At 50.2% G+C, this 24,630-nt stretch overlaps 1 protein-coding gene across 5 annotated transcripts in view; it reads right to left on the bottom strand.

The window, feature by feature from the left end:
- EBF4 (EBF family member 4) overlaps positions 1-24,630 on the bottom strand; it is a 68,846-nt gene that overhangs the window by 6,538 nt on the left and 37,678 nt on the right. For 4 of the 5 annotated variants that reach the window (XM_030826590.1, XM_030826592.1, XM_012511812.2 and 1 more), the window contains 8 exons: positions 4,945-5,026; positions 4,057-4,174; positions 3,824-3,957; positions 3,604-3,730; positions 1,793-1,881; positions 1,599-1,664; positions 1,323-1,500; positions 1,041-1,229 (listed from right to left, as the gene is read on the bottom strand). In XM_030826590.1, coding sequence (XP_030682450.1) covers positions 1,041-1,229; positions 1,323-1,500; positions 1,599-1,664; positions 1,793-1,881; positions 3,604-3,730; positions 3,824-3,957; positions 4,057-4,174; positions 4,945-5,026 — 983 coding nt within the window. The remainder of the gene's footprint in view (positions 1-1,040; positions 1,230-1,322; positions 1,501-1,598; positions 1,665-1,792; positions 1,882-3,603; positions 3,731-3,823; positions 3,958-4,056; positions 4,175-4,944; positions 5,027-24,630) is intronic. The other variant, XM_030826593.1, reaches the window with a different exon arrangement.

The following is a 24,630-nucleotide window of genomic DNA, read 5'->3' as shown; positions in this document are numbered from 1 at the left end:
CTAGGACTTCAGGGACAATCTCTCTTATGATTGATAGGGAGGCTTCTTGCAGGTGACAGGAGTGGGGGGATCCCCCAAGCCCTGGGCTTTGCATACAGTGGGCGTTTTATAAATGCCTGCTGAATAGCTAAGCTAAAAAGAGCTGTGAACATGCTGATCTGGAACTTGATGATGGAAGAGTCTTGAGGGCAGTGTAAAATGACAAGGCATAAAAGCCGTTCGGAATGTCACTCACTCATGACACGCAGACATTGCCTGTCCACCCAGCTCTGAGCTCCCCACTCTAAGAAGCCAGATGGGACGTGGTCGGCGCCCACAGTCAGGGCTGGGACTCTGAAATCATACACTGGCCCTTTAGGCACAGTGGCACATTCAGATCCGAGATCAACCTTAAGCAGGGGGTGGAACTGACCCTATTTGACTGCGAGGAAACAAGTTCAAATAAGTAACTTGCTGAATGCCCGGCAGCTCCTGATTTGGACACTGAAACTCAAATTCTGTCTGATCATACAGAACTCGCTCGCTCGCTCTGCCGGACGACATCGCAGGGACCGCATCCTCCCCACGCCCACCTGGCCTCTGGAGTCCTGGGAGCTGGGGGCGGCTGGAAGCCGGCTTCCCTCGAGCCCTGAGTTTCCTTAGGCTTCCGGCAGGCGGCGCCAGCCTCCTCCCCAAGTCCCGGCGCGAGATGGGAAGGGGGCGGTGTCCCAGATTTCAGATGGACGCCCGCCACCCATTAAAGCCCATTTCAGGGGGACTGGAGGCCTAGAAGCGATGTGCATAACGGATCGGCAAAGAAGGCTAAAGGTGCACTAAGTACTCTGGCCCCAGGACCCCAGGATGTGCAGCCTAGGGGTGGGGTTGAGGTCCTGCGGCAGGGGAGGTGCCAGACGGGGACTGTGGGCCTGCCCCCGAGGGCTGAGCCAGGGTCGACTCTCACGGCGCCGGCGCCCCAACCTCTCCGGTATGGGCGGGGGCGGGGCTGAGTCCCGTTCCGCTCCCCGGCCCCCGACCTTCCCTCGCGGGCGAGGGACACTCACTGGCGAAGGGCGAGGTGGCGGTGGAGCCATTGAGGAAGCTAGGGGACCCAGGCACGCCGAGGCCGGCCACGCCCGGCGCGCCGTAGCCGCCCAGGCCAGCTCCGAGGCCGCTGCCGTAGCCGCTCTGCTGCGAGCCGGGGCTGGGCGCGAACCCGCGGGGGGACGCGCTACTGCAGCTGCGCGCGTAGCCTGCGAGAGAGAGCGCGGCCGTCAGGGGGCGGTGCCGGCCGGGGAGGGACGGTGGCGAGGCCCGAGGACGGCGGGGAGGCGCGGCGCACGCACCCGGCTCGGGCCCCGGGGTGGCGTCCCCGACGGCGATGGCCAGCGGGCTGCTGAAGGCGTTGATGCCCACGACGGCGGGGTGTGGGTGGCTCGGGGCCAGGGGTCCGAGCGGCCCGGGTGCGCGGGGGGTGCTGTACAGAGCCTCGGCCACGTCCGCCGCGCGCTTCAGGAGGAGCTCCTGCGAAGACAAGAGCGGGGCACGGCCGGGGCAGCCGCGGGCGCCGCGTGCTGGGGAGCCCGGGTCCCGGCGGCGCTGGGAGGGCGGAGGCGCCATACCTGGTTACTGCCGGGCACTCCGTACAGGGCCTCTGCCAAGTCGGCCGCCCGCTTCAGCAGCACTTCCTGGGGACACGGGGAGAGACAGCGGGACGGAGGGGCAGCCCCTGGGGGCGACGAAGGGGCCCTCGGGAGCCCCTCCTCACCCCCTTGCCCACAGGACACCCTCAGCCCCGCCCCACCCCTCTGAGTACCTTGGGCAGCCTCTCGGGGTCTCCGGGGTGTCTGGGAATGACTTTCTGTAGCCTCTGGAATCCGTAGTCAATGGTAGGCTCGTTCAGAGCTGGGGAAGAGGGCGGCGTTTGGAGGACGTCTCCCCCGCAGCCCCCCACTCCCAGGGTGAGACGCAGGGCGCCAAAAGCAGGCCAGCGCCCAATCCAGGAGCCTCGCTGCAGCCCTCTCCACCAGGCCAGCCCAAGTGCCCCGGAAAACTCCAGGCACGCCTGGCAGCGAGGTTCAGGGAAGTTTCAGTTCCTTCGTTTGTTTATTCAACAAATACTTACTGAGCCAGGCTCTGTCCTCGGCCCTAGGCGCTTGGCATGAACACACATGCACCCATTTGTGATTAGAAAAAAGGGAAACCGTATACACATATGAGTTATAGTCCTAAGGGCAGGACTCGATGGAGAGTTTTCTCTTTTCATCTGGTCAAATCAGGAGTTTATTATAAAAAAGAAAAAACTTAACAATCTTCATTTATCACGGCTCAAGCGGACTCTCTGCAGCATCTGAGAGCTAGAGGTTTGCATGCACCCTAGGGAAGCAGCTGGAGAAGTGGGTGGCTTGGGCTGGGGCGGGAGGATGGAAGTAGAGAAGATCCGGCCAGCAGCCAGATTCTACATTGCATCTCCACGTGTGTTGTGTTCACTGCTCACCCTGGCGTTGTGCAAGGGGTGTGTGTGTATGCGCGTCTGACCCAGCTCCCCACGCCCTTCTCCTCCTCCCTCCCCTTTTCCTGATCCCCGCACCGCCCTTTTCAGATAGCCTGGCCCCGACCTAATCCACCAGTCTCAAAGCCCTACCTTCACCTCTAATTCTGACTTAGTGAATTTCCTTTAGTTTCCCGGCAAAGAGAAAGCACTCACTTCTGGGGCTCGGTCCTTGTCATTCCTTCTGCAACCGCCCTTCCTTCCCCAGGTCAACCTCCCCACTCAGCCCTCGGGTTTCGGCTTAGCCGGGCTCAGCAGACACTCCCTACCAAAGGTTTTCCTTGATTGTCAGCCCCTTGACCGTGTGACCCCATCCACCCCATGCGGTTCTCTGCTCAGCCTTTCCGTGTTAGACTGGAGCTCCGGGGAGGGTAAGTAGGGTCACTACCGAGCGTCCCTCGAAGGGCTCGATGAGCATCGGTGCGGGCGGCGGCGCGATGGTGGGGACTGCGGTGGCGTGGAGAGAAGTGGGTGGCTTAGCTGGGGGCGGGGCGGGAGGATGGAAATGGAGAAGACTCGGCCAGCGGCCAAATAGAGCGAGGCTGGGGGGTTCTACACTGCCTCTCCACGTGTGTTCACTGCTCGCCCTGGCGTCGTGCAAGGGGTGTGTATGTACGCACGTGTGTGTGCGTGTACATGCAGAGTGAGGCCTGGGGTAGCGTGGGGGAACCAAGAGACCCAGAGAAGATTCGGGGAGCAGCGACCCCATTGGCATCTTTGAAATAAACATCCCTTTGGAGAGGCTCTAAACCCTGGAGAGTCTGCGGGCGGGAGACACAATGCTCAGGAGGTGAGATGGCCGAGGGAGTAAGAATGTTGGTTGTGGGGAGGACTTTGCCCCGGGGAAGGGACTAAGGAGCCAGAGGCCAGGGAGGGAAACACACAGAGCCAGAGAAAGACGGTCCTGCGAGCGGAGCGATCACAGGCATAGGTGGTTGAAGGGACCCGAGGCCGCCTAGGGGGCGTGGCCACAGCGTAGAGCTCTGCTAACTCCCAACACCAAGAACCGAGATCAGTGCGCGGGGAGGGCTCCCTCCGCGCACCTTAGACCCCCCCTCCCCCGCCGGACTCCTTACCTGTGTAGACAAAGCGGCCGGGGGATCCCTTGCAAAACTGCTTGGACTTGTAGGAGAGGGTCACCTCCACCACCCCGGGGATGTGTCGCGGGGGCGTCTGCACCCGGATGGCGTGGGGCGTGATGAGCTGCGAGGGGAGAGGGGAGGCCTGCAGGTCCCGCACCGGCGAGGGGAGGGCCCAGCCCCTAGGCCCAGAGGGAGACAGGCGGGGTTGGCCCACCTCGCTCCACACGAGCACGTTTCCGAACACGACCTGCAACCCGTCGAAGAAGTTGTCGCCGATGACAATGACGGTGGCGCCGCCCGTGGTCCAGCCCTCCCCGGGGCTGATGGCCTTGATGCAGGGGGTGGCAGCTGGGAGGCAGGAGAGGACCCAGGTCAGGGGACCGCGCTGAGGTGGGGCCTGGGGGCTGGCTGGGCCCGCGGCGGCCGGGGCTGGGCCAGGGTCCTGACCTTCGGAGGGGTCCAGGCGGCGCGCCCTGCGGCCATGCTTGGAGTTGTTGTGCACAAACATGTTGTCGGACACGGCCAGCACGTGTCCGTCCACGCTCACCGTCGTGGACACCACCACCTGCGGGGAGAGCCGAGGCCAGCCTGGCTGGGGCCCTCGGGGGCTCCCGGGAGGGGAATGTGGTGGGGAACCAGCACCTTGAGGCTGGTGGCTGGATGCTGGAATTTAGGGTCACTGGTGGGAGGAGGAGGGCTTCAATCCTGCAGTGTCTGAGCTGGTGGAAGGGGGCCAGCTGGATCAGGTGATACCCCCAGATGAACTGACTCCCCAGGCGCTACAAAAATAAAGACCCCTGAAAAAACTGGCTCCTTAGGCAAAGAAAGGCTACTGTTTTTGCATACAGAGAATGCTGGGCTGTATCCACGGGCCTCCAAGGCAGGAATGGGGTCTTAGGCAAGTGGAGGTGGGCAGCATCAGCCGGAGAACCCAGCAGCAGGAGCCCCTGCCCTATTATGGGGAGAAAACTAGGGCTGCCTTCTTCCCCCGCCCTGCACTGGGAGGGGTGTGCAGCTTGGGGATGTGCTAAGGGCAGCTGCTCTCCGCTTCACGCTATGCAAATTGCCTGGGTCGTTAATCATGTAAAAATGTCACAATTAGCATCTTCTTAAGTGGGACTCTAATGAAGCCTCCCTTGGCAGCCAGCACAAGTAGAGAAGGAGCTGCCCCACCCCCAGCAGGCACCAACCAGGCTGGGGAGGCACAGGGCTGGGCAGAGATCTGCCTTGGAGGCCGTTCCCAGGGTGGCAGGGTCACAGTCTTCCCTTCCCCCTCGCCTCCCCTCCATTAGGAAAGGGTGGGGTTGCAAGGGGAAACCCTCTCTCCAGACCCACCTGGAAGCGGCGCATGTCTCTGGGATTCCCCGCATTCTTCAGGCAGTTCTGGTTGCATTTGAGGAAGAACTTGAGGAAGAACCTGAAACAGTGTGGTCGGTGGGCTCAAGGGTCTGGGGGTTCTGGAAACAGATGAAGATCCAACTGCTCCCTGCCATGCCCCCTCCCCGCAGGATGACTCTCCTCTGCCTGCTCCCACTCAGGCGCACATCCCATATTCCCATCATGGCCTCCATACACCAGGGTGCCTGATACACACCAAACAGACCCATCACAATGACAACTTTGCGACACAACCATACACACCATGTACTGATCACACAGTGCTTATTTATGCTACAAAGTGTATATTTAGCACTCCCACACAGTATATATTCACCATAAAGAGTAAGTCCATTATATACACTACATATACCTATTACTCATTATACCCAACACGCTGTATACCCATCACACATACAATATATGCTCCGTATGTGGCGTGTATGCACACTTACCCAATGTAATTTTATCACACACTGAGTATATGTCACAGTATATGCTCATCACCCATATAGTACATGTTACACAACACATCCCTCCCCAGAGTATACACATCACCCACACAACGTACACTCCTCAGACACAGCACATTCTTTGTAGACACTGTTTATGCCTTGTATACTATTACAAAATACAGCCATCACACACACTCAGGGTACAACCTTCACACAAGCATAAACAACATGTACTCCACATATAGCCTGCACTCATCACACACATGGCATACTAATCAGACACAGAGCCTGTACCCATCATGCACGGTGTATGCCTGCCCTACACAGTATATGCACAGAGAAATAGGAAATACACAGAACAAATACATTAATACACATTTTATGTTGTAAATGATTACCCAAAATATAGTTATTGCAAATACTGTAAAGCCATCCCATATAGCAGATACCCCCAGCAAATTCACCTCCCACATGGCATATCCTCCTCCCACACATTTTATATCCATTATACACGTAGGAAAAGCTTAATCGTACAGAGCACATACCCACCATATACACATGGTGTATCTGTCAGACATGTGGTACAGAGACACCGTGAATGTCTTCTTTTTTACATAGAGTTATTGGGAAAAAAAACACATATGCGCTGATGAGGCTGCTTTTTAGACAAACACATGAGCACTTGGTCCTCCTCGCCTTCCCGGCAGTTGGCTGGGAGGGTGGGTCCTTGGTCCTGTCACCTACCAGTAAGGTAGCCATGGACAATATTCTGGCTGTTGTACTCTTTTTTTTTTTTTCCTGTTTTGTTTTGCTTTTTGTTTTGAGACAGAGTCTTGCTCTGTTGCCCAGGCTCGCCATGTCTCACTGCAATCTCCACTTCCCGGGTTCAAGCAATTGTCCCTGCCTCAGCCCTCAGCTTCCCAAGTAGCTGGGATTACAGGGGCCTGCCACCACGCCTGGCTAATTTTTGTAGTTTTAGTAGAGATGGTGTTTTGCCATGTTGGCCAGGCTGGTCTCGATTCCTGACCTCAGGTGATTCACCCACCTCAGCCTCCCAAAGTGTTGGGATTATAGGCATGAGCCACTGCACCCGGCCCTGTTTAACTCTTAGTAAACTTGGAATATGATCAGTGTCTGCCTTATGCCTTATAGCACTCTGTGAGCATCTGGGAAGATGCCCTTTACAAACTGTAGAGCGCAGGGCTAACGTCTGCAATAGGTCCTGATATGTGGCACAGCCTCCTAGGCCACTGTTTGAGTTTCTCCAGTCAGTCAGCTTCCTCATTTTACCTCCACCCAGTTGGGAGATATTTTTACCATACTATTTACTAAAGCAAATACAAGAGTCCCAAACCTGGGGTGGAACTTTAACCACTGTATAGTTACTCATGTACTACTTATATACCCCAAATTTGAATGTTCATTTAATTCACCAGAGTTGCCTCCAAAGTCTGCAAACATTAAATTCCTGTTCAGAGGAAGATTTGTTACAGGTCCTGAAAGCCTAGTCCCCAAAAAGGAGGTCACCAAGTGCTGGGAGGAGTAAGCACCAGCCCTGGAACTGAGGTGTCCCCAGGGGGCAGCCCCTCCTTGGGAGCTGGTGGCAGTCACCTTCCTAGAGATACCTCTCCCTGGGGTCCTGCATCTGTCTACATTCTCAGCACTTGTCATGTTCCCCCACAGTGGGCACCCCGTATATTTCCCAAATGGTGCACCCCTACAGTGTAGACAATCCATTTACCCCTACAGGATACCCTGCAGTGCAGACAGCTGTTATGCCCCCAAACAGTAGTCACCAATGTGTAGATGCCATATATACCCCTATGGGTCACCCCAAGGTGCAGACACCTCCAGTGCTCCTGAGAGGTACACCTGCACAGCGGACACACTCCATTTCTCTCTTATTAGTTACTACAGTAATCACTCCCTACACCCCTTATGACACCCCATGGTGTAAACACACTACACCCACACGTGCAACATGTTCCTCATCCATGCCCCACACTCACATGTGACAGACTATAGACTCCCTACTCACACACACAGTGCAGACCAGTTCATTTAAATTAAGTACTCATGTGCTCGGTCCTTTGGCAGGTGCTAGGTGGAGGGAAAAACACCAGGATGGGGCACGGTCTCTGTCCTAAAGGGATTGAAGGCTCACCTTTGGATACCACTGAAGATGCGACAAGCATAGGACTGCACCAAAAGATGACACATGTGCCCACTGCACCGCACTCTACTCAAACCTACAGAATCAAGAGGAAGGGTCCTTGGGAAGGGGACAAGATAGGGGCTTTGGCCAGGCTCGGACTCTCTGCGTGACCTGGGGTAGGTAAATCCTTCCACACCCATGAAGGGAGAGTAGCGATTGAAGGCTGCCATGACACCTTCTAGTCCTGCCTCTGGGACATCCTTTACTTCTGCCCTCCCCAAGGCTGTGGTTTCCTGTTCCCTCACTGGCCCTTCCCCAAGCCTTTGCTCAGCAGGTCTTCCCACTGTCCCTTTCCAGCACAGGTTTCATTTGTCCTTTGGGTCCACACCAATTCTCACGCCCTGTACAGCCACCATTTTCTGGCCACTCTAGGTTTCAAGGACCACCCCTCCCTGAGAGCACTAGGGCCCTGCCAGCACCTCTGTCTATGGGGACACCTCAGTGTTTCAGCCTGGCTAGCATTACCTGCAGAGTGTGGGTGAGTAAAAGCTGCCGCACAAGGCCATGGCCTGTGGTGGGGGCTGAGGGTCAGTCCCCTTCTCCCTTCCCTCTGGGCCTGTCCTCAGAGCCAGCACATAGTCGCAGCCATCTATGGTGTGGCTGAAACCTCACTCCCTTCCAGCTGGTAGTCCATGAGGCTGCTCCCAGTCAGAGAGCCTGCACCATCCCCCAAGACCAGCAGCATCAGCGTCACCTGAGACCTTGCTACAAGTGTAGAATCTCAGCCCCTACCTCAGACCTGCTGAGTCAGAATCACATTTCTGCGTTCATACGCCTTCCAGGTGATGCTGGTGCACCTTGAAGTTTGAGAACTACTGCACTGGAGCTGCGCTACCCATTACCATAGCCACCAGCCCCACGTGGCATGAACTCTTGCAGTGTGGCTAGTCCGAACTTGAGATGTGCTCTAAGTGTAAAATACACATCAGATTTCCAAGACTTAGAAAAAAAGAATATAAAATAATTCATCAGTAATCTTTTATGTTGATTTTATGTGGGAATGCTCATCTTTTAGATATATTGGGTTAAATAAAATGTATTATGATAATTAGTTGTATCAGTTTCTTGTGGCTACTGGAAAATTTAACATTACATATGTGACTTGAGGCCCTGCTCGGTGGCTCATGCCTGTAATCTCAGCATTTTGGGAGGCTGAGGTGGGTGGATCGCTTGAGGCCAGAGTTTGAGACTAGCCTGGCCAACGCTGCGAAACTCCATCTCTACCAAAAATACAGAAATTAGCTGGGCGAGGTGGTGCATGCCTGTAGTCCCAGCTACTCGGGAGGCTGAGGCATGAGAATTGCTTGAACGGGGGAGGTGGAGGTTGCAGTGAGCCAAGGCTGAGCCACTACACTCCAGCCTGGGTGACAGAGTGTGACCCTGTCTCAAAAAAAAAAAAAAAAAAAAAAGAAAGAAAGAAAAGAAAAAAGCATATTTACATATGTGGCTTGCTTGCATTATATTAATATTGGACAATGCTTCTCTGGAGTGTATGTCTCTAGGGCAAAGTGACTCACATTTACTACTGATTGATTGGAGCACAGACTATAAAGTTAAGTGCTAATTTGTAGAAAACTGATAAGATACAAATGATATTTGTCAGTGGGAGCTAAAAACTTTGATGACCTGATACAAAAATTAGCCAGGCGTGGTGGCAGAGGCCTGTAATCCCAGCTACTCGGGAGGCTGAGGCAGGAGAATCGCTTGAACCTGGGAGGCGGAGATTGCAGTGAGCTGAGATCACGACATTGCACTCCATCCTGGGGGACAAGAGTGAAACTTTGTCTCAAAAATAAATAAATAAATAAATAAATAAATAAAAACTTTGATGACCTGGAGGTAGAGCATGGAAAGACAGATAATAGAGACTGGGAAGGGTGAGTTAGGGGGCGGGGAGTGAAGAGAAGTGGGTTATAGGGTACAAACAGCAAGATAGAAGGAATAAACTTGATGTTTGATAGCAGAGTAAGGTGACTATACTAAGCCAAAATGTATTGTACCTGCGTGATGGACACCCTAAATATCCAGATTGGATCACCACACATTGTATACTTTCACTTGTACCCTGTGAATTTATACCCCCCCAAATTCATATGACTTGGAAACAAATGATATTTGTCAGGAGAAGTAAATAATTTCTGTTTGGTGGAGAAATTAGCCCTAAAGATGATAAAATTGTCCTATGGACATTAACTAGCTTTGTATCTAATTTGGCAATCTTATTCCAGTATTTTTCACACAATCCCTTGCCTCTCCCTCCCTCCCCTCAACCCCTTTCCACATACGCACGCACACTCACACACTCACACATGTATCAGTTTCTCTTCGTCTTCTTTGAATCAGCTTTGTCATCCCATTGGTTACCTCACCAATGTTATAGAAAACTTCAACACATGCTCAGTAGCAATTTGTATGAGAATCATGCTTTTGACATTTTGAAGACTGTGCTTTGGCAAAGGTGACCGGCGCCCAAAGGCTCCTACCTTCCAAGGCTGGACCTGGAATTAGAGGATTTCCATTGGGCTCTAGAACCAGGAGCAGTGCCCTGGCTCTCCCCTGGACCTAGAGTGACTGCCGACCCTCCGGGTGCCGCTGCCTGGTCCTCTCCTTGCCCACCAGGGGAAGACAGACACACCGCGGAGGCTGGAAGGGCGAACGTGAGGACAACCCAGGAGACTTCTCCCTTGGCTGACACCCAGGGGTGACACTTTATTCCACCTGAGCAGTCAGGGAAGGATGAGAATGGAGTCAGGGAAGAAGAAGGCGGGGCAGCAGGTCCTCCAAGCCATGTCTGCACAGAGGCCAGATGCGGGGGCTGGGGACTGGAGGAGAGTGAGGGACCCGGTGGGCAGGGGAGTTGGAGGGAGACACATACATACGTGGAACACATGTGGACATGGGAACTGCGGGCAGGTGCTCCCCTTGAAAGAAGAGAGCCTGGGAAGGGGCTGGGTAAGTGAGGACAAGGTTCTGGGCCTGGGACACCCTGTAGGGACTTGAGGCAGGAAGGGATGTGCACTTTGTTGAGGGGCTTGAAGCCCTGCTTGTCAGCATGGAACCACCCCCCACCTCTAAAGCTCGGATGAGCCTGGGGGTGTTCTCTGAGCAGCCCTCCCCACTCCTGGCCCTATGGGGCTGAAAAGGAGTCTAGGAAAGCCCCTTTTTCCTGACCAGGATGGGAGCAGGGGGCAGTGAGTGGGGGGAATAAAGTGAGCCCAAGTCCACAGCCCTCTCTGACCTGAGGATCCCCATGGAGGGTGACCACTGCAGGACCAGTGCCCAGTGCCATCCCACTGTGGCCATGAGGCTCTCAGAGGGCACAGCTTCCTAATCCAGACCCCACAGAAAAGGGAGTAAGGGAAAGGCGAAGTCCCAGAAGTTCCCATTAGGTTTACTGGAAGAAAACACCATAAATACAAGCATGACTTACAAATAAAATGCATTAGGGAGGTAACTATGCAAAAACAAAACAAACAAACAAACAACAAAAAAAGAAAAACAGGGAACCAGGTCTAACCCATCAGGCACTTAGCAGCTTAGCAAGTGCCCAGAACGCTGCTGAGTTTGTCCCTTTGGCATTATCTTGCTGAATCCCCCAGCTGGTGTCGCTCTGCAACCATTCCCACTTTACGGATGAGAAAACCAAGACTAAGCTATTTACTATGACTTGACAAAGTCATCACAGTCAATGCCAAAGTCAGGATATGAACACGGGTCTTTATGAACCACTGATGCCGACAAGAGTCCTAATAGTCCTTCTAAGTGGGGCTCTCACAGTCTGACCCAGGCTGGTACTGCAGCGGCAAACCCGCCTTCAAAAGCAGCTCTGAGAGGCAGGCTGTGTGGGGACCAGGATAGTATGTTGTGGGGATTTCCTAGAGGTTACAAATTCAACAGGGTTGCAAAGGACAAACTCAGGTCCTCTTGCTCCTAGTTTTGGGCTTTTGGCTGTTGTGACTGCTGTTGTCAGTCGAGAAGATCTTCAATATTAAAAAACAATGGAACCAATGGTTAAAAATTGTCCTAGCTCAGGCCGGGCGTGGTGGCTCACGCTTGTAATCCCAGCACTTTGGGAGGCCGAGGCAGGCGGATCATGAGGTCAGGAGATGGAGACCACGGTGAAACCCCATCTCTACTAAAAATACAAAAAATTAGCCGGGCGTGGTGGCGGGCGCCTGTAGTCCCAGCTACTCGGAGAGGCTGAGGCAGGAGAATGGCGTGAACCTGGGAGGCGGAGCTTGCAGTGAGCCGAGATCGCGCCACTGCACTCCAGCCTGGGCGACAGAGGGAGACTCCGTCTCAAAAAAAAAAAAAAAAAAAATTGTCCTAGCTCATTGGGGCTATATGGGCTTCATTATTCCATTCTGCCTATATTCCACATTCTCAATAAAAACTTTAATGAAAGACCAGAAGAAGAGCTGTGAACAGTGGTCATCCAACTAATGAAGTATCTAAAGGATGGTAGTTATGCATCACGACTCTGATGCCTGTGACTTAAAGGAAAGCTCAGAGTAGTTCACCCACACACCCACCTTACTACATCCTGAACTTAGTTTAGCCTTCGTAATCATGTCTATAAATGCTTTTTATTCCTCCCCGTAAAAACAGCTCAAGATGAAATGAAAAGAAACGTCTTGTCCATGGAGTATTTCCTACCAAAGAAGCAAATTCTGGGTTGAGTATGGCTGAAGTGCAAACATTTAACTTATACACTACTTCTCAGGGGTGACACCATTGCATTAACTCCCCAAGCACAGTGCTTTACTCAAAAGAGACACTCAGTAGAGAAGGCAAGTGTGCAGGCAATTGATGTGAGTCCACTGATAAACTCTAGGTTTTCAGGGGGTAGAAGGCAGAATGGGATGGAGCTGTTTTTTGTTTTTTTTTTTTTTTTTTGAGTCAGGGTCTAGCTCTGTCTGGATTGCAGTGGCGTGCACTCCAGGTCTAGCTCAGACTGGAGTGCAGTGGTGTGATCTTTGCTCACTGCAGCCTTGTCTCCCGGGCTTAAGTGATCCTCTCACCTCAGCCTCCTGAGCAGCTGGGACTATGGGTCACACTACCATGCTCAGCTAATTTTGTTTATTTTTTGAAGAGACGGAAGTCTCAGTATGTTGCCCAGCCTGGTCTCAAACTCCTGGGCTCAGGCGATCCTTCTGACTCAGCCTCTCAAAATGCTGAGATTACAGGCATGAGCCACCATGCCTGGCCTGGAGCTTCTTTTGGAAGACAATGTCCAGGAACTTTATCAACGTCCAGTGAGTTGATGCCTGCCTGATTCCCTCACACCCCAGCTGCAATGTAGACTGTCAAATGGCTCACAGCTGCCCCGAGGTAATCTGAGAATTACCCTCAGCCAAGAGCATATACTCCCCACCAGTAGCCCACAGCCAATGACAGATTGACATTACAAGGAGGACCAACTCTCTGGCCACTCACACTCCGGGCCGCCGCATGGATAGGCTGACGCTAGACTCCGACCGAGACCACATCCTTGTTAAGCTCCCTCTATGCTCATTCCTTTTCTCCTGAGAGCTCTCCTTCAATAAACCTCTTTCACAAGAATCCCCATCTCAGGCTCTGCTTCCAGGAATCCCACCCTAAGAAAACGTAGGTCACAGAGCTAAGGCTTTTCACCAGCTTTTTCTTCCCTGCATCCCCACGAGATATTTAGGGCTGAAATTATGTTCTCACTTCCAAAGAGAAAGCTGTCAGTAACTCAAGGAGCTGGAAGGAGAGCCCGAACGCATTGCCCACTACAGGACTGTCAGGGGCAAGGAAGAACGTGTCTAGATTACAGTGCTCCCTAAGGGAACTTTTTCCAGAATGATATGCAGTAGCCACACATGGCTACTGAGCACTTGAAATGTGGCTAGTGCGACTGAGGAACTGAATTTTATTTCATTTTAATGAACATAAATCTATTTTTTTTTGAAACAGAGTCTCGCTCTGTTGCCCAGGCTGGAGTGCAGTGGCGTGATCTTGGCTCACTGCAACCTCCACCTCCTGGGTTCAAGCGATTCTCCTGCCTCAGCCTCCTGAGTAGCTGGGACTAAAGGCGGCTGCCACCACGCCCAGCTAATTTTTGTATTTTTAGTAGAGACAGGGTTTCACCATATTGGTCAGGCTGGTCACGAACTCCTGACCTCGGGTGATCCACCCGCGTTGGCCTCCCAAAGTGCTGGAATTACAGGCGTGGGCCACTGGGCCTGGCCATTTTAATTAACATACATCTAAATAGTCACATGTGGCTCGAGACTACCATATTGGACAGTGCAGATCGAGAAAGAAGGCGTGCAGTGAATGGATATACGAGCCAGGGCAGGATGTTCCAAACAACAGTGTGTCCTGTGAAGGCCTTGGGAAAGACAACAGATTAAGAGTGAAGGGTAGATTAAATTGGATATGTGTTTCCAAGCCCAAAGTTGGCACTGCAGCCTGAGACGGGGAAATAAGGGGACAAGGGATCCTCTGCTAATTTTTATCCTAAAAGATTTGTCTTGGACTCCCATGAGCCTCAGAAGAAACTGAAGCAGTTTCTGGCTCTCCAGCGTGTTCATTGTCTGCCTCTCTCTACCCTCAGCTCAGGGACAGAGGAGGACACAGATGGCTGCGCCATTCATCCCCTCATTCATTCCATGCACCCACTTAAAAAGATTTATTAAATGCCTTCTATGTGTTAGGCACTGGGGCATTGTACAAAATCTTAGGGAAATTACAACCCAACAGGAAAGACAAACTCAGGAAGACAGAGTGGTGGGCACGGCAGGAGGATGTGCCAAGTGTAATCTGCCTAGGGGAGGTGGAATGCTTCCTAGAGCTCCGATTTGGTCTTGGGTGTTGGGTCTTGGAGGATCTCACCAAGAAGTAGGAGGCAGGGCCCTCCATGCAAAGGGACTAACAGCTCCACCATGGGGCAGATGGCTCACTTGTCCAGTGGTGCCTGACAAGACTGAGGAGGGCAGCGTGGCTTGGGGCCTGGGGCCAAATCATGCGGGACTGGGATCCTCCGAGTGATGGGGAGGCTGCAGGGGATGTCTCCCTTCAGGCAGAAACAGGCACCAAAGGGCCTAGGCTAGAGAAGGGAAGGGAAATGAGGAACTTACTGTAATAGTTCAGGCCCATGTGGGGTTGGCCCAGGCTGCTTCCTGGTCTTAGCCTGCAGTAGAAGCCAAGACAGACTGTCCCCAGGGCCATAGCCACCTGCCAGGCCTGGACCTGGCCTCCCCACCATGATCCCCACCCGGGTAGAGGTGGCTGCAGTGCAGATGGGCTGGGGGACTATAAATAGCCAGGGCGCATACATTAGCATGCCAATGCACCCGCACCCCATCCTCTATGCTAATGGCCCACCATGCGCCTGAACACCTTCTGTTCCCCTGCATGCATTTGCATGCACAATTAGCATAATCTTGTATAATTAATGAACAGCGTCAATTTTAGCTCCTAAGTAATTTGATTAACATGTTGATAGGGCACTTACTAGGCTCTCCAAACCTCAGGGCTGGGCATGGGGCCTGAGGAGAAGGGGAGGGGGTGTGGAGAGACTGCTAAGGGGCCCCCAGCTGCCCACCAAGAGTGGCAGTGGCTCCACTTCCCCCAAACTAGGCCTGAGGGGAGAGGAGGAAGGGTGGAGTGGCCACTAATGGGAGGCCTCTGGGCATACCACATGCAGCGGCAGGAAGGGGCTGGTGCATGGTCACCATGGTGTGTGCCTGTGTGGACACAGATGTACACACACACCCACACAAGTCCCCTCAAACCTGGGGAGTCTTCTGCGAGTGCAGGCTATCAGAGTCCACAGGAGGAACAGAAGAGAAGGAGAGATAGAGAAAAAGGAGGGAGGAGGGGGGATGGGGCATGGACAGCAGCAGAAGTCACAGAGCTGGAAGGGGTGCTTGTGAGTCAGAAAGAGATTTAAAGGAGAAGGTGGAAGTCTGAAGGAAAGAAGTTGTGGGTTCCTCTGGCCTTGGACAGAGGTGGTGGTGGAGGTGAACCCCGGGCTCCAAGGCCAGAGACCTCGGCACCTCTTATCTGAATCAGGTGAGAGGTGGGTAGGGGGTGTTAGCAAGGCCTAGCATCTTCTACAATTCACCAAGCACTCAGGGCAGAGAGAACAGACAGAAGATCAAGTGAGAGTGTCCCCCTTCCTATTCAGAGAAAGACCCATCCCCAGCCTGGGATGTCTACCCCTGACTGTGGGCTCTGGCTCTGGAGGCAGGACGTTCCTCCTTGGTTCCCACTAAACTTTCTTTTTTTTTTTTTGAAACGGAGTCTCGCTCTGTTGCCCAGGCTGGAGTGCAATGGCGCAATCTTGGCTCACTGCAACCTCTGCCTCCTGGGTTCAAGTGATTCTCCTGCCTCAGCCTCCTGAGTAGCTGGGACTACAGGTGCCTTTTTTTTTTTTTCACATTTTTAGTAGAGACGGGGTTTCACCATGTTGGCCAGGCTGGTCTCAAACTCCCGACCTCAAGTGATCCGCCCACCTTGGCCTCCCAAAGTGCTGGGATTACAGGCGTGAGCCACTGCGCCCGGCCTGAACTTTCTTGCTGCCGTCCAGGCTCAGCTGCACTTACTCTAAGATGATCGGTAAGGGTGGGGCAGCAGGAGGGTAAGAAATGACTCTGAGGTAGTCACTGTGCTGGGCACTGCATGAATACATCCTACTAACTCCACAGCATCCTCTCCTTCCCAGAATCACAGGAGGCTCATTGGTCAGCTCTATTTTACACATTAGGGAACTGAAGCTGTGGGAGGTGAGAACTTGCTCCAAGTTACACAGCCAGACATCCCAGGTTGGCTTGAGTCCCCAACCCTCAATAACTTTCCACTTTGTGGAGAAAGCTTATTATTCAAGTTGCAGGTGGTTCACTCACTAGCCGCCTCCACTCCACCTATTATGGTTCCTAGGCTGCCTCATGCCTGCGGTCCCCCTCTTCCCCCAATTTTCTTTTCTTTTCTTTTTTTTTTTTGAGACGGAGTTACGCTCCTGTTGCCCAAGCTGGAGTGCAGTGGTGTGATCTCGGCTCACTGCAAGCTCCACCTTCTGGGTTCACGCCATTCTCCTGCCTCAGCCTCCCAAGTAGCTGGGACTATAGGTGCCCGCCACCATGCCCGGATAATTCTTTTGTATTTTTAGTAGAGATGGGGTTTCACCGTGTTAGCCAGGATGGTCTCGATCTCCTGACCTTGTGATCCGCCCGCCCACCTTGGCCTCCCAAAGTGCTGGGATTACAAGTATGAGCCACCGTGCCCGGCCCTCTTCCCCCAGTTTTCTATGGAGGCACTGTCCAAATCTCTGCTCCTGTCTCAGCATGGGGGCCAATCTGGCCCTAAGCTTGGCTTCGGCTGCCCAGAGATCTCCTCATAAGTCCTTCCTCTTCATTAGGGGTCCTTTGGAGACCCTTGTCCTTATGACTGGCATCTCAGCCTATATGACCCTCAGAGCACATGAGCGAATCTCTCTTGAACCCCCTCTGCTTCTCCCTCTCTCAAATGCTCTCAGCTCTGAAAAGAGTGGTGGTGGTTGGGGGGAATGGGGAAGGAAATGCAGTGCATTCAGGTGGCAAGAGGGAAGACCTTAGTCTCACCTCAGCACTGACCCAGCAGGGAGGTTCTGGAACCTCAAGGGGGATTGCCAGAATGGATCTGGACAGAAGTCTGTGCTTGCACCATGAATGTGGGAGATCCTGCTGGAAAGGGTGGAAGGAGATGGATGACATTGGGCTAGTTTTGTGGCTGTAGAGGAAAACAGGGAATGTTGCATTGACCAGTGGATTAGGAAGGGGGCTGATTCTTTTGCAGTTCCCACAGCCCCTTTCATCTAATTGCACTTACAATGTGCCTGATCTAGGGTCTAAATTTGCCCCCAATAGAGTAGACCAGAGCTTACCTTTGCCAGGTGGCTCAGACCTAAACTATTCCAACAGTGTCACTGAACAACACTCACCAGGCAGCAGGCACAATTACATGCCAGGGAGTATCCATAGCCCCCAGCTCCTATCTATCCCTAGGAGCCAGAGAAGAGCTATGAGCCTCCCATGGGAGGGGATCTTTCCCCACCCCTACCATAGGGTCATCCTGGACAATCAAGCAAATATTTAAAGTCTTAGAGCTGTGATGTCAGATAGAGTAACCATGTGTTATTTCTTAAATTTGATTTAAATTAAACACAATTAAATATTCAATTCCTCAGTCACAGTAGCTACATTTCAAGTGCCCAGTAAATATGTGTGGCTATTGGCTACCATATTGGTTGGTACAGAACATTTCCGTCATTGCAGAAAGTACTATTTGATAGTGTGGTCTTCAAGCCTTACATTGTTCTCTATTTCTTCTTATCATTATGTAATTATAGATAGTCTCTACTGACCTTTCTTCAAGTACACACATTTTTTTCAAAATTATAAAATGTTTACATAATTATATTTGTCTTGTCAACTGCTCTGTAAGCTCTCGGAGGGCAGGGATCATTGTTTAAGCCTCTCTTCTCCCAAGCATCCATCATAATGCCAGCCCCACAACAGGTGCTAAGTGATTCATGATGGAATTCAAGAGTCAAAAATTACTGTGACTGGCTTAATGCTGGACTAAAGCCCCCAAGTCACTTTTAACTTGTGCCCAGGTAAGAAATAACAATTACAGGGACAGGACTTCGGGAATTGCTAAGTAAAGACCTCTGAAAATCCGTTCTTCCATAAAGAAACAAGAACGCTGGCAAACATGGTCAAAATCAATTTTCTCAGAACTCTAAAAATTAACAAAATGTGTGCAACAACTCAAGGAACATTGAGGCAGGAAAGATGGCTGAGTTGTAATAAGAACAGAAAGCTTTGTGGTGTTTTAATTTGCCCTATTCCCATCCCCTACTCCCCAGCCCTGTTGAAGACCAGCTACCTTGCAACCACTATTGTAGTTGTGAAAACTAGCAAGCTAGCAACCATAGGAAGGTGTAGAGTGGGTTTGGAGCCTCTCAACAAGCTGTATTCCCGTCAGTTTTCACTCTTTAACCTTTCTAGCAACTCCCTGACAGCTTTATTTGCAGAACTTGTTATTTGACCTGATTCAGAACTTACTTAGTCGGACAGACCCTATCTTCAGGGTGTTTGTTGAAAACGACCAGTGTCAATTGCTTAACATTGCAGCTACATGAGGCAGCAATATAAGTGGGGGGCAAATAAAAGTTTGGCATAATATTTTAAATGAAAAAGTGGGGAATAAGATGTTCACAGGGGGCTCTGAAAAGCTCTGACATATTCCTGGAGATCTAGAAAGCTATGCATATGTGCAGGGAGAGGCACATGCCCAAAAAAGGCATGGAAAGCCCCTGGTCTCTCACCTCTGGTTTATCCCAAGGCCCTGAGCAAGCAGGAAGTGAAGGTCAAGGCAGAGTTGTAAATTGCTGGAGCACCGAAGGCATGTCCTAACACACATACAGAGCCTTTTGGCAAAGGGTTGAACACTTATTGGCATTCAAGGCATTTAAAGAAATGCCTGTCCAATCATGGCCTGATAACTAAGCCAAGAGCAGAAACTTCAGTGATCATACATGACAGGAAATACAGACTTTATATAATTAGTCCAAGAAAGTCACTAAACAAACAAACAGCAATAGCAATAAGAACAAAATTGGGAGGGAGGATCTGATTTCCAGAGTGCAACATTATATGATTAGAATGTCCAGTTTTCAACAATTATGAGACATGCAAAGTACAGGACAGTAAGACCCATACATTGTAATAAAGCAGTCAATAGGAACTATCCCTGAGGAAGCCCGGAGGTTAGACTTTTTAGACAAATACTTTATTAATTTATTTATTTTTGGAACAAGGTCTTGCTCTGTTGCCCAGGCTGAAGTGCAGTGGTGTGATCATGGCTCACTGAAGCCTTGACCTCCCAGGTTCAAGTGATCCTCCCGCCTTAGTTCCCAAGTATCTGGGACTACAGGTATGAGCCACCATGCCCAGCTAATTTTTGTAGGTTTTTGTAGAGACAGGGTTTCACCATGTTGCCTAGGCTGGTCTCAAACTCCTAGGCTCAAGCAATCTGCCCATCTCTGCCTCCCAAAATGCTGGGATTATAGCAGTGAGCCACTGCACCTGGCACAGACAAAGACTTTAAATGAGCAATTATAAATATGTTCATAGAACTAAAGGAAACTATGTCTAAAAAATTCAAGAAAAGTATGAGAATGAAGTCACACCAAAAAAATCAATAAAAGATTTCAAATTATATTTTTAAAAACCCATGAAATTCTGAAGTAGAAAAGAACAATAAGTAAAATTTAAAAATACCTGGAACAAGCTTCTCTAACCTGTGACCCACGGGGCACATGCAGCCCAGGTTGACTTTGAATTCGGCCGCGAATTTGTACACTTTCTTATTATGAGATGTTTTTGCTTTTTTTTTTCCTCATCAGCTATCGCTAGTGTTAATATATTTTATGTGTGGCTCAAGACAAGTCTTCTTCCAGTATGGCCCACAGAAGCCAAAAGATTGGACACCCCTGACCTAGAGGAACTCAACAACATATCTCATTTGGTGGAAGGAAAAAAAATCAGTATACTTGAATATAGGCCAATTTAAATTATCTAGCTCAGGAACAGAAAGAAAAAAGAATGAAGAAAAATGAACAGAGCTTAAGAGACCTGTGGGAGCCATCAAGCATACCAGTATATGCATAATGGGAATCTGAGAAGGAGAGTAGAGACAGAACAGCACAGAAAAATGTTCAAGAAAATGCCCCTAAATTTCCTAAATGTGCTCAGTAATGAAAAACATTATTGAGCACATCTTAAGAAGCTCAATAAACTCCAAGTAGTATGAACACGAAGTGTATGATCTATACAAAGACACATCATACTCAAACATTTGAAAGCCAAAGAAAAAGAAAGGATCTGAGAAGCAACGAGAGAGAGAGAAGTAACTCGTCATGTATAAGGAATCCTCAATAAGATCACCACATAACTTCTGAAACCATGAAGGTCAGAAGGCAGTGAGATGACATATTGTGTTAAAAGAAAACAACTATCAACCAAAAAATTGCACGTCCAGAAAAACTATCAACTTCTAAAATGATCAACTTCAAAAATGAAGGAGAAATTGAGACATTTTCAGATAAACAAAAACTGAGAGGATTCATCACTAACAGGTTTGTCCTACAGGAAATACTAAAGGGAGTCCTTCAGTCTGAAATGAAAAAAGGCAAGACAGTAATATGAATTAACATGAACAGATAAAGAGCACTGGTAAAAGTCACTACATAGGTAAACATAAAAGACAGTATAAATGTATTTTTGTTTGTAACGATTTTGTTTTCCTATCTAATTTAAAAGACAACTGCACATTTGTTGGGGTATGGGATATATGGGAACTCTTCATAATTCCCTGTCTCAAAAAAAAAAAGAAAAAGAAAAAAAGAAAAGAAAAAGAAAACACAAAGCACAATGGCAGACATAAATCCTGTTTTATCAGCAATTACATTAAATATAAATGGATGAAATGCTTCATTAAAAGGAAGAGATTGGCAGAATGGATTAAAAAGAAAACTACAACACAATCCAACTATATGCTGTCTATGTGAGACATACTTTAAATTCAAATGTACAAAAGGCTTTGAAAATAAAGGGGTGGAAAAAGAGATATCATGTGAACCCTAACTGAAAGATAGCTGGAGTGGCTATACTAATTTATGAATAGACATTAAGATAAAAATTATGAGAGACAAAGAAGGACATGTTATAACGATAAAAGTGTCTATCGTCAGAAAGAAATAACAATTATAAGCATATGTATCTAATAACAGTCCAGGTGTGGTGGCTCATGCCCATAACCCCTGCACGTTGGGAGGCTGAGGCAGGCAGATTGCTTGAATCCAGGAGCTCAAGACCAGCCCAGGCAACATGGTGAAACCCCGTCTCAACTAAAAATACAAAAAATTAACTGGGTGTGGTGGCATGCACCTGTAGTCCCAGCTACTCAGGGGGCTGAGGTGGCAGAATCAGCTGAGCTTGGGAGGTTGAGGCTGTAGTGAGCCATAAGGCTGTAGTGAGTTGAGACTGCATCACTGCCCTCTAGGCTGGTCAACCGGAGTGAGATCCTGCCTCAAAAGAAAAAAACAAACAAACAAACAAAAAAGCATATGTATCTAATAACAGCTCCAAAATGCATGAAGCAAAAACTAACAGAATTGAAGGAACAAACAATAATAACTGACAACTTCAATACCCTACTTGCAAGAATGCATAGAACTATTAGGTTTGACTGGGGCCCAACTTAGCATGCAACTGGTAAAGAAACTCACATTCTGTGTGTTGAAGCTCTATACACACAATATGAAGTGGCAAGTGAAAGGTGAGGTACTCCTGGTTTTAGCTCTATTCCTAAGAATTCACGTTCACATCCCAGAAGCACAAGGCCCATCAAGTCACAGGCAGATGGAGGCCTGGGTTCTGTGCCAGTTCTCTGTTCTAAAAGGAATACCATAGATTACAGGGGCTTGCTTAAGAGGGAGAGGCACCTGGTACCCATGGACAGAGAAAAACTTGGTTTGTTCATAGTAAGAAGGACAGCAGAAGCGGCCAGACAGATGTCTGTGGCAGAGAATGCTGGCTGTCCCCGTTATCTAGCTTCCTTCCTTTCTTTTCATGATAGAACCCTCTGAGTCTTACCTAGGTTTAGGAATGCCCATTTAGACCCTACCTTTCCCAGCCTCCCTTGCAGCAGGGTGTGGCTAATGGCATGAGCAGAGGTAAGGTGGGACCTTTAGGTTATGTCTTTATAAGTAAGCTGCATGCCCCATTTCTTCTATCCCCTTGTGGTATCTCTGAGCCTGTTTGGGCTATACAGATGAGGGTGTCACCTTAGGGGAGAGCTGAGGAAAAGACTGCTTGGTCCTGGATGACTTTATGGAGAAGAGCCACCCGGACTGATGCCCTGGATTGTTTTGAGAGAACTAAACAAATATTTAAGCTACTACATTTGGGGATTCTTTGTTACAGTAGATTACGCTAACTTATAGTGTCATCAAACAGCAAAGCTGGGCCGGGCACAGTGGCTCATGCCTGTAATCCCAGCATTTTGGGAGGCCGAGGTGGGTGGATCACAAGGTCATGAGATTGAGACCAGCCTGACCAACATGGTGAAACCCCGTCTCTACTAAAAATACACAAATTAGCTAAGCATGGTGGCGCGTGCCTGTAATTCCAGCTACTCAGGAAGCTGAGGCAGGAGAATTGCTTGAACCCTGGAGGTGGAGGTTGCAGTGAGCCGAGATTGCGCCACTGCACTCCAGCCTGGTGATGGAGCGAGACTCCGTCTAAAACAAACAAACAAACAAACACAAGCAAACAAACAAACAAAACCCAGCAAGGCTGGTAGGAGGGAAATGAGATGGGCTTTATGATTGGAGCACTGACTGATAGGATGGTATACAAGAAGTTTGGTGGAGGAGAAAGAGAATGCTTTCTACCAGCAGAGCTGCTGCACAGCCGACAGGCCCCTGCATGTCCTGTTTTTGCAGAGGATGGACAGGCCAGCTTCGCATGCCTAAAGGGAACAGTGCTTCATGTATGTGTGCTCATGAGTCTCTCCAGCAGTTAAGGGGACAGCAGAGTCCACAGAGCTTGTTTTGAGTGATGTGGTGGCTTAAGAATTACTTGTGTAGGGGATGTCATTGTTGCCTCACCCCAATCCCCTTCACTGGGGGTAGTGAGTTGAATGGTGGCTCCCCAAAAGTTATGTCTATGTCCCAGAACCTGTGAAACTGACTTTATTTGGAAAAAGGGTCTTTGCAGGATCTGGAGATGAAATCAACTTGGATTATCTGAGTGGGCCCTAAATTTAGTGATGAGGTCCTTATAACAATAGGACAGAGGGAGATTAGACAGAAGAGGAAGAGGCACTGTGAAGAGGAAGGCAGGGATTGGAGTGCTGCAGCCACAGGGACTGCCAACAGAATCCAGAAGCTAAGAGAGGCAAGGGAAGATTCACCCTTAGGGCCTTTGGAGGGAGCACAGACCTGCCAACACCTTGATTTTGGACTTCTGGCCTCCAGAATGGGGAGATAATTAACATCTGTTTTAAACCACCAAGTTTGCAGTAATTTGTTAGGACAGCCCTAGGAAACTAATACACTAAGCAAGTGCATTCATCCCCCAGCTGCAAAGTGTCCTCAGCCACGGGGCACCTGGAAATGCCAGGGGTGGTTATTCCCTCACCATAGGGCTGGCCGGCAGCCTCTGACTGACTTGCTCTCAAAGAGCTGCCAAAGACTGTGTCCTTGCCACAGAGTGGGATCCACACTGCAGAGCTTCCAGTGGCTCTGAGGCTAGAGGTTGGATTCCAGTTCAATGCACATCCTTACTCAGCTCTGCCTCCTGCCTCCTCCCGCTTCCTTCACTCCCTGTGAGGGAGGAACTTGAAAGAGAATCCCCATCTCAGGCTCTGCTTTAGAGGGTAACAATCTCTATAAATAGTAACAACCTCAACTTACTACTCTCGGTGTAATAGGATGTGAAAATGGACTCTTTTTGTCTTGGTTTCAGCTGAGGTCTCAAAGTTAAGAATGACAATGTAGCTGCTGGAGCACCTATGTTACCCGGTCACAGACTGTCCTTGAGCTCATCATCTCTCTCTAGGGTGAAAAATAGGAACTGTAGTAGGTGGAGCTCTCAAGATGCTGTAGCTCCCCCCATCTCAATGGGGAGGAAGTGTGGGGTGTGTCTGTCTCACTTCGGCCTAGTGGGGGAGCTTCAAAAGGACTGCTTGCAGAAGTTGACAAGCATCTACTAGAATTCAAAGAGCAGAGAGATCCATACTAAATTCATACTTGTGAAGTTTAACAGCAAGAGGCTGGGGAAAGGCAAGCTCATCCTGAGTAGCTAAACGGGGCCAGACATTGGTGGGGGTGGCTTTAAGAACCGGATGCTGTTTCAGAGCTGATTAGGGCAAGGACCATGCCTGTTTTTCATCAGCCAG

This window comes from Nomascus leucogenys, chromosome 13 (genome assembly GCF_006542625.1).
Source record: "Nomascus leucogenys isolate Asia chromosome 13, Asia_NLE_v1, whole genome shotgun sequence".
NCBI classification, from domain to species: domain Eukaryota; kingdom Metazoa; phylum Chordata; class Mammalia; order Primates; family Hylobatidae; genus Nomascus; species Nomascus leucogenys.
The sequence above is the reverse complement of the archived record's forward strand: the minus strand, read 5'-3'. Positions and strand labels throughout refer to the sequence as shown.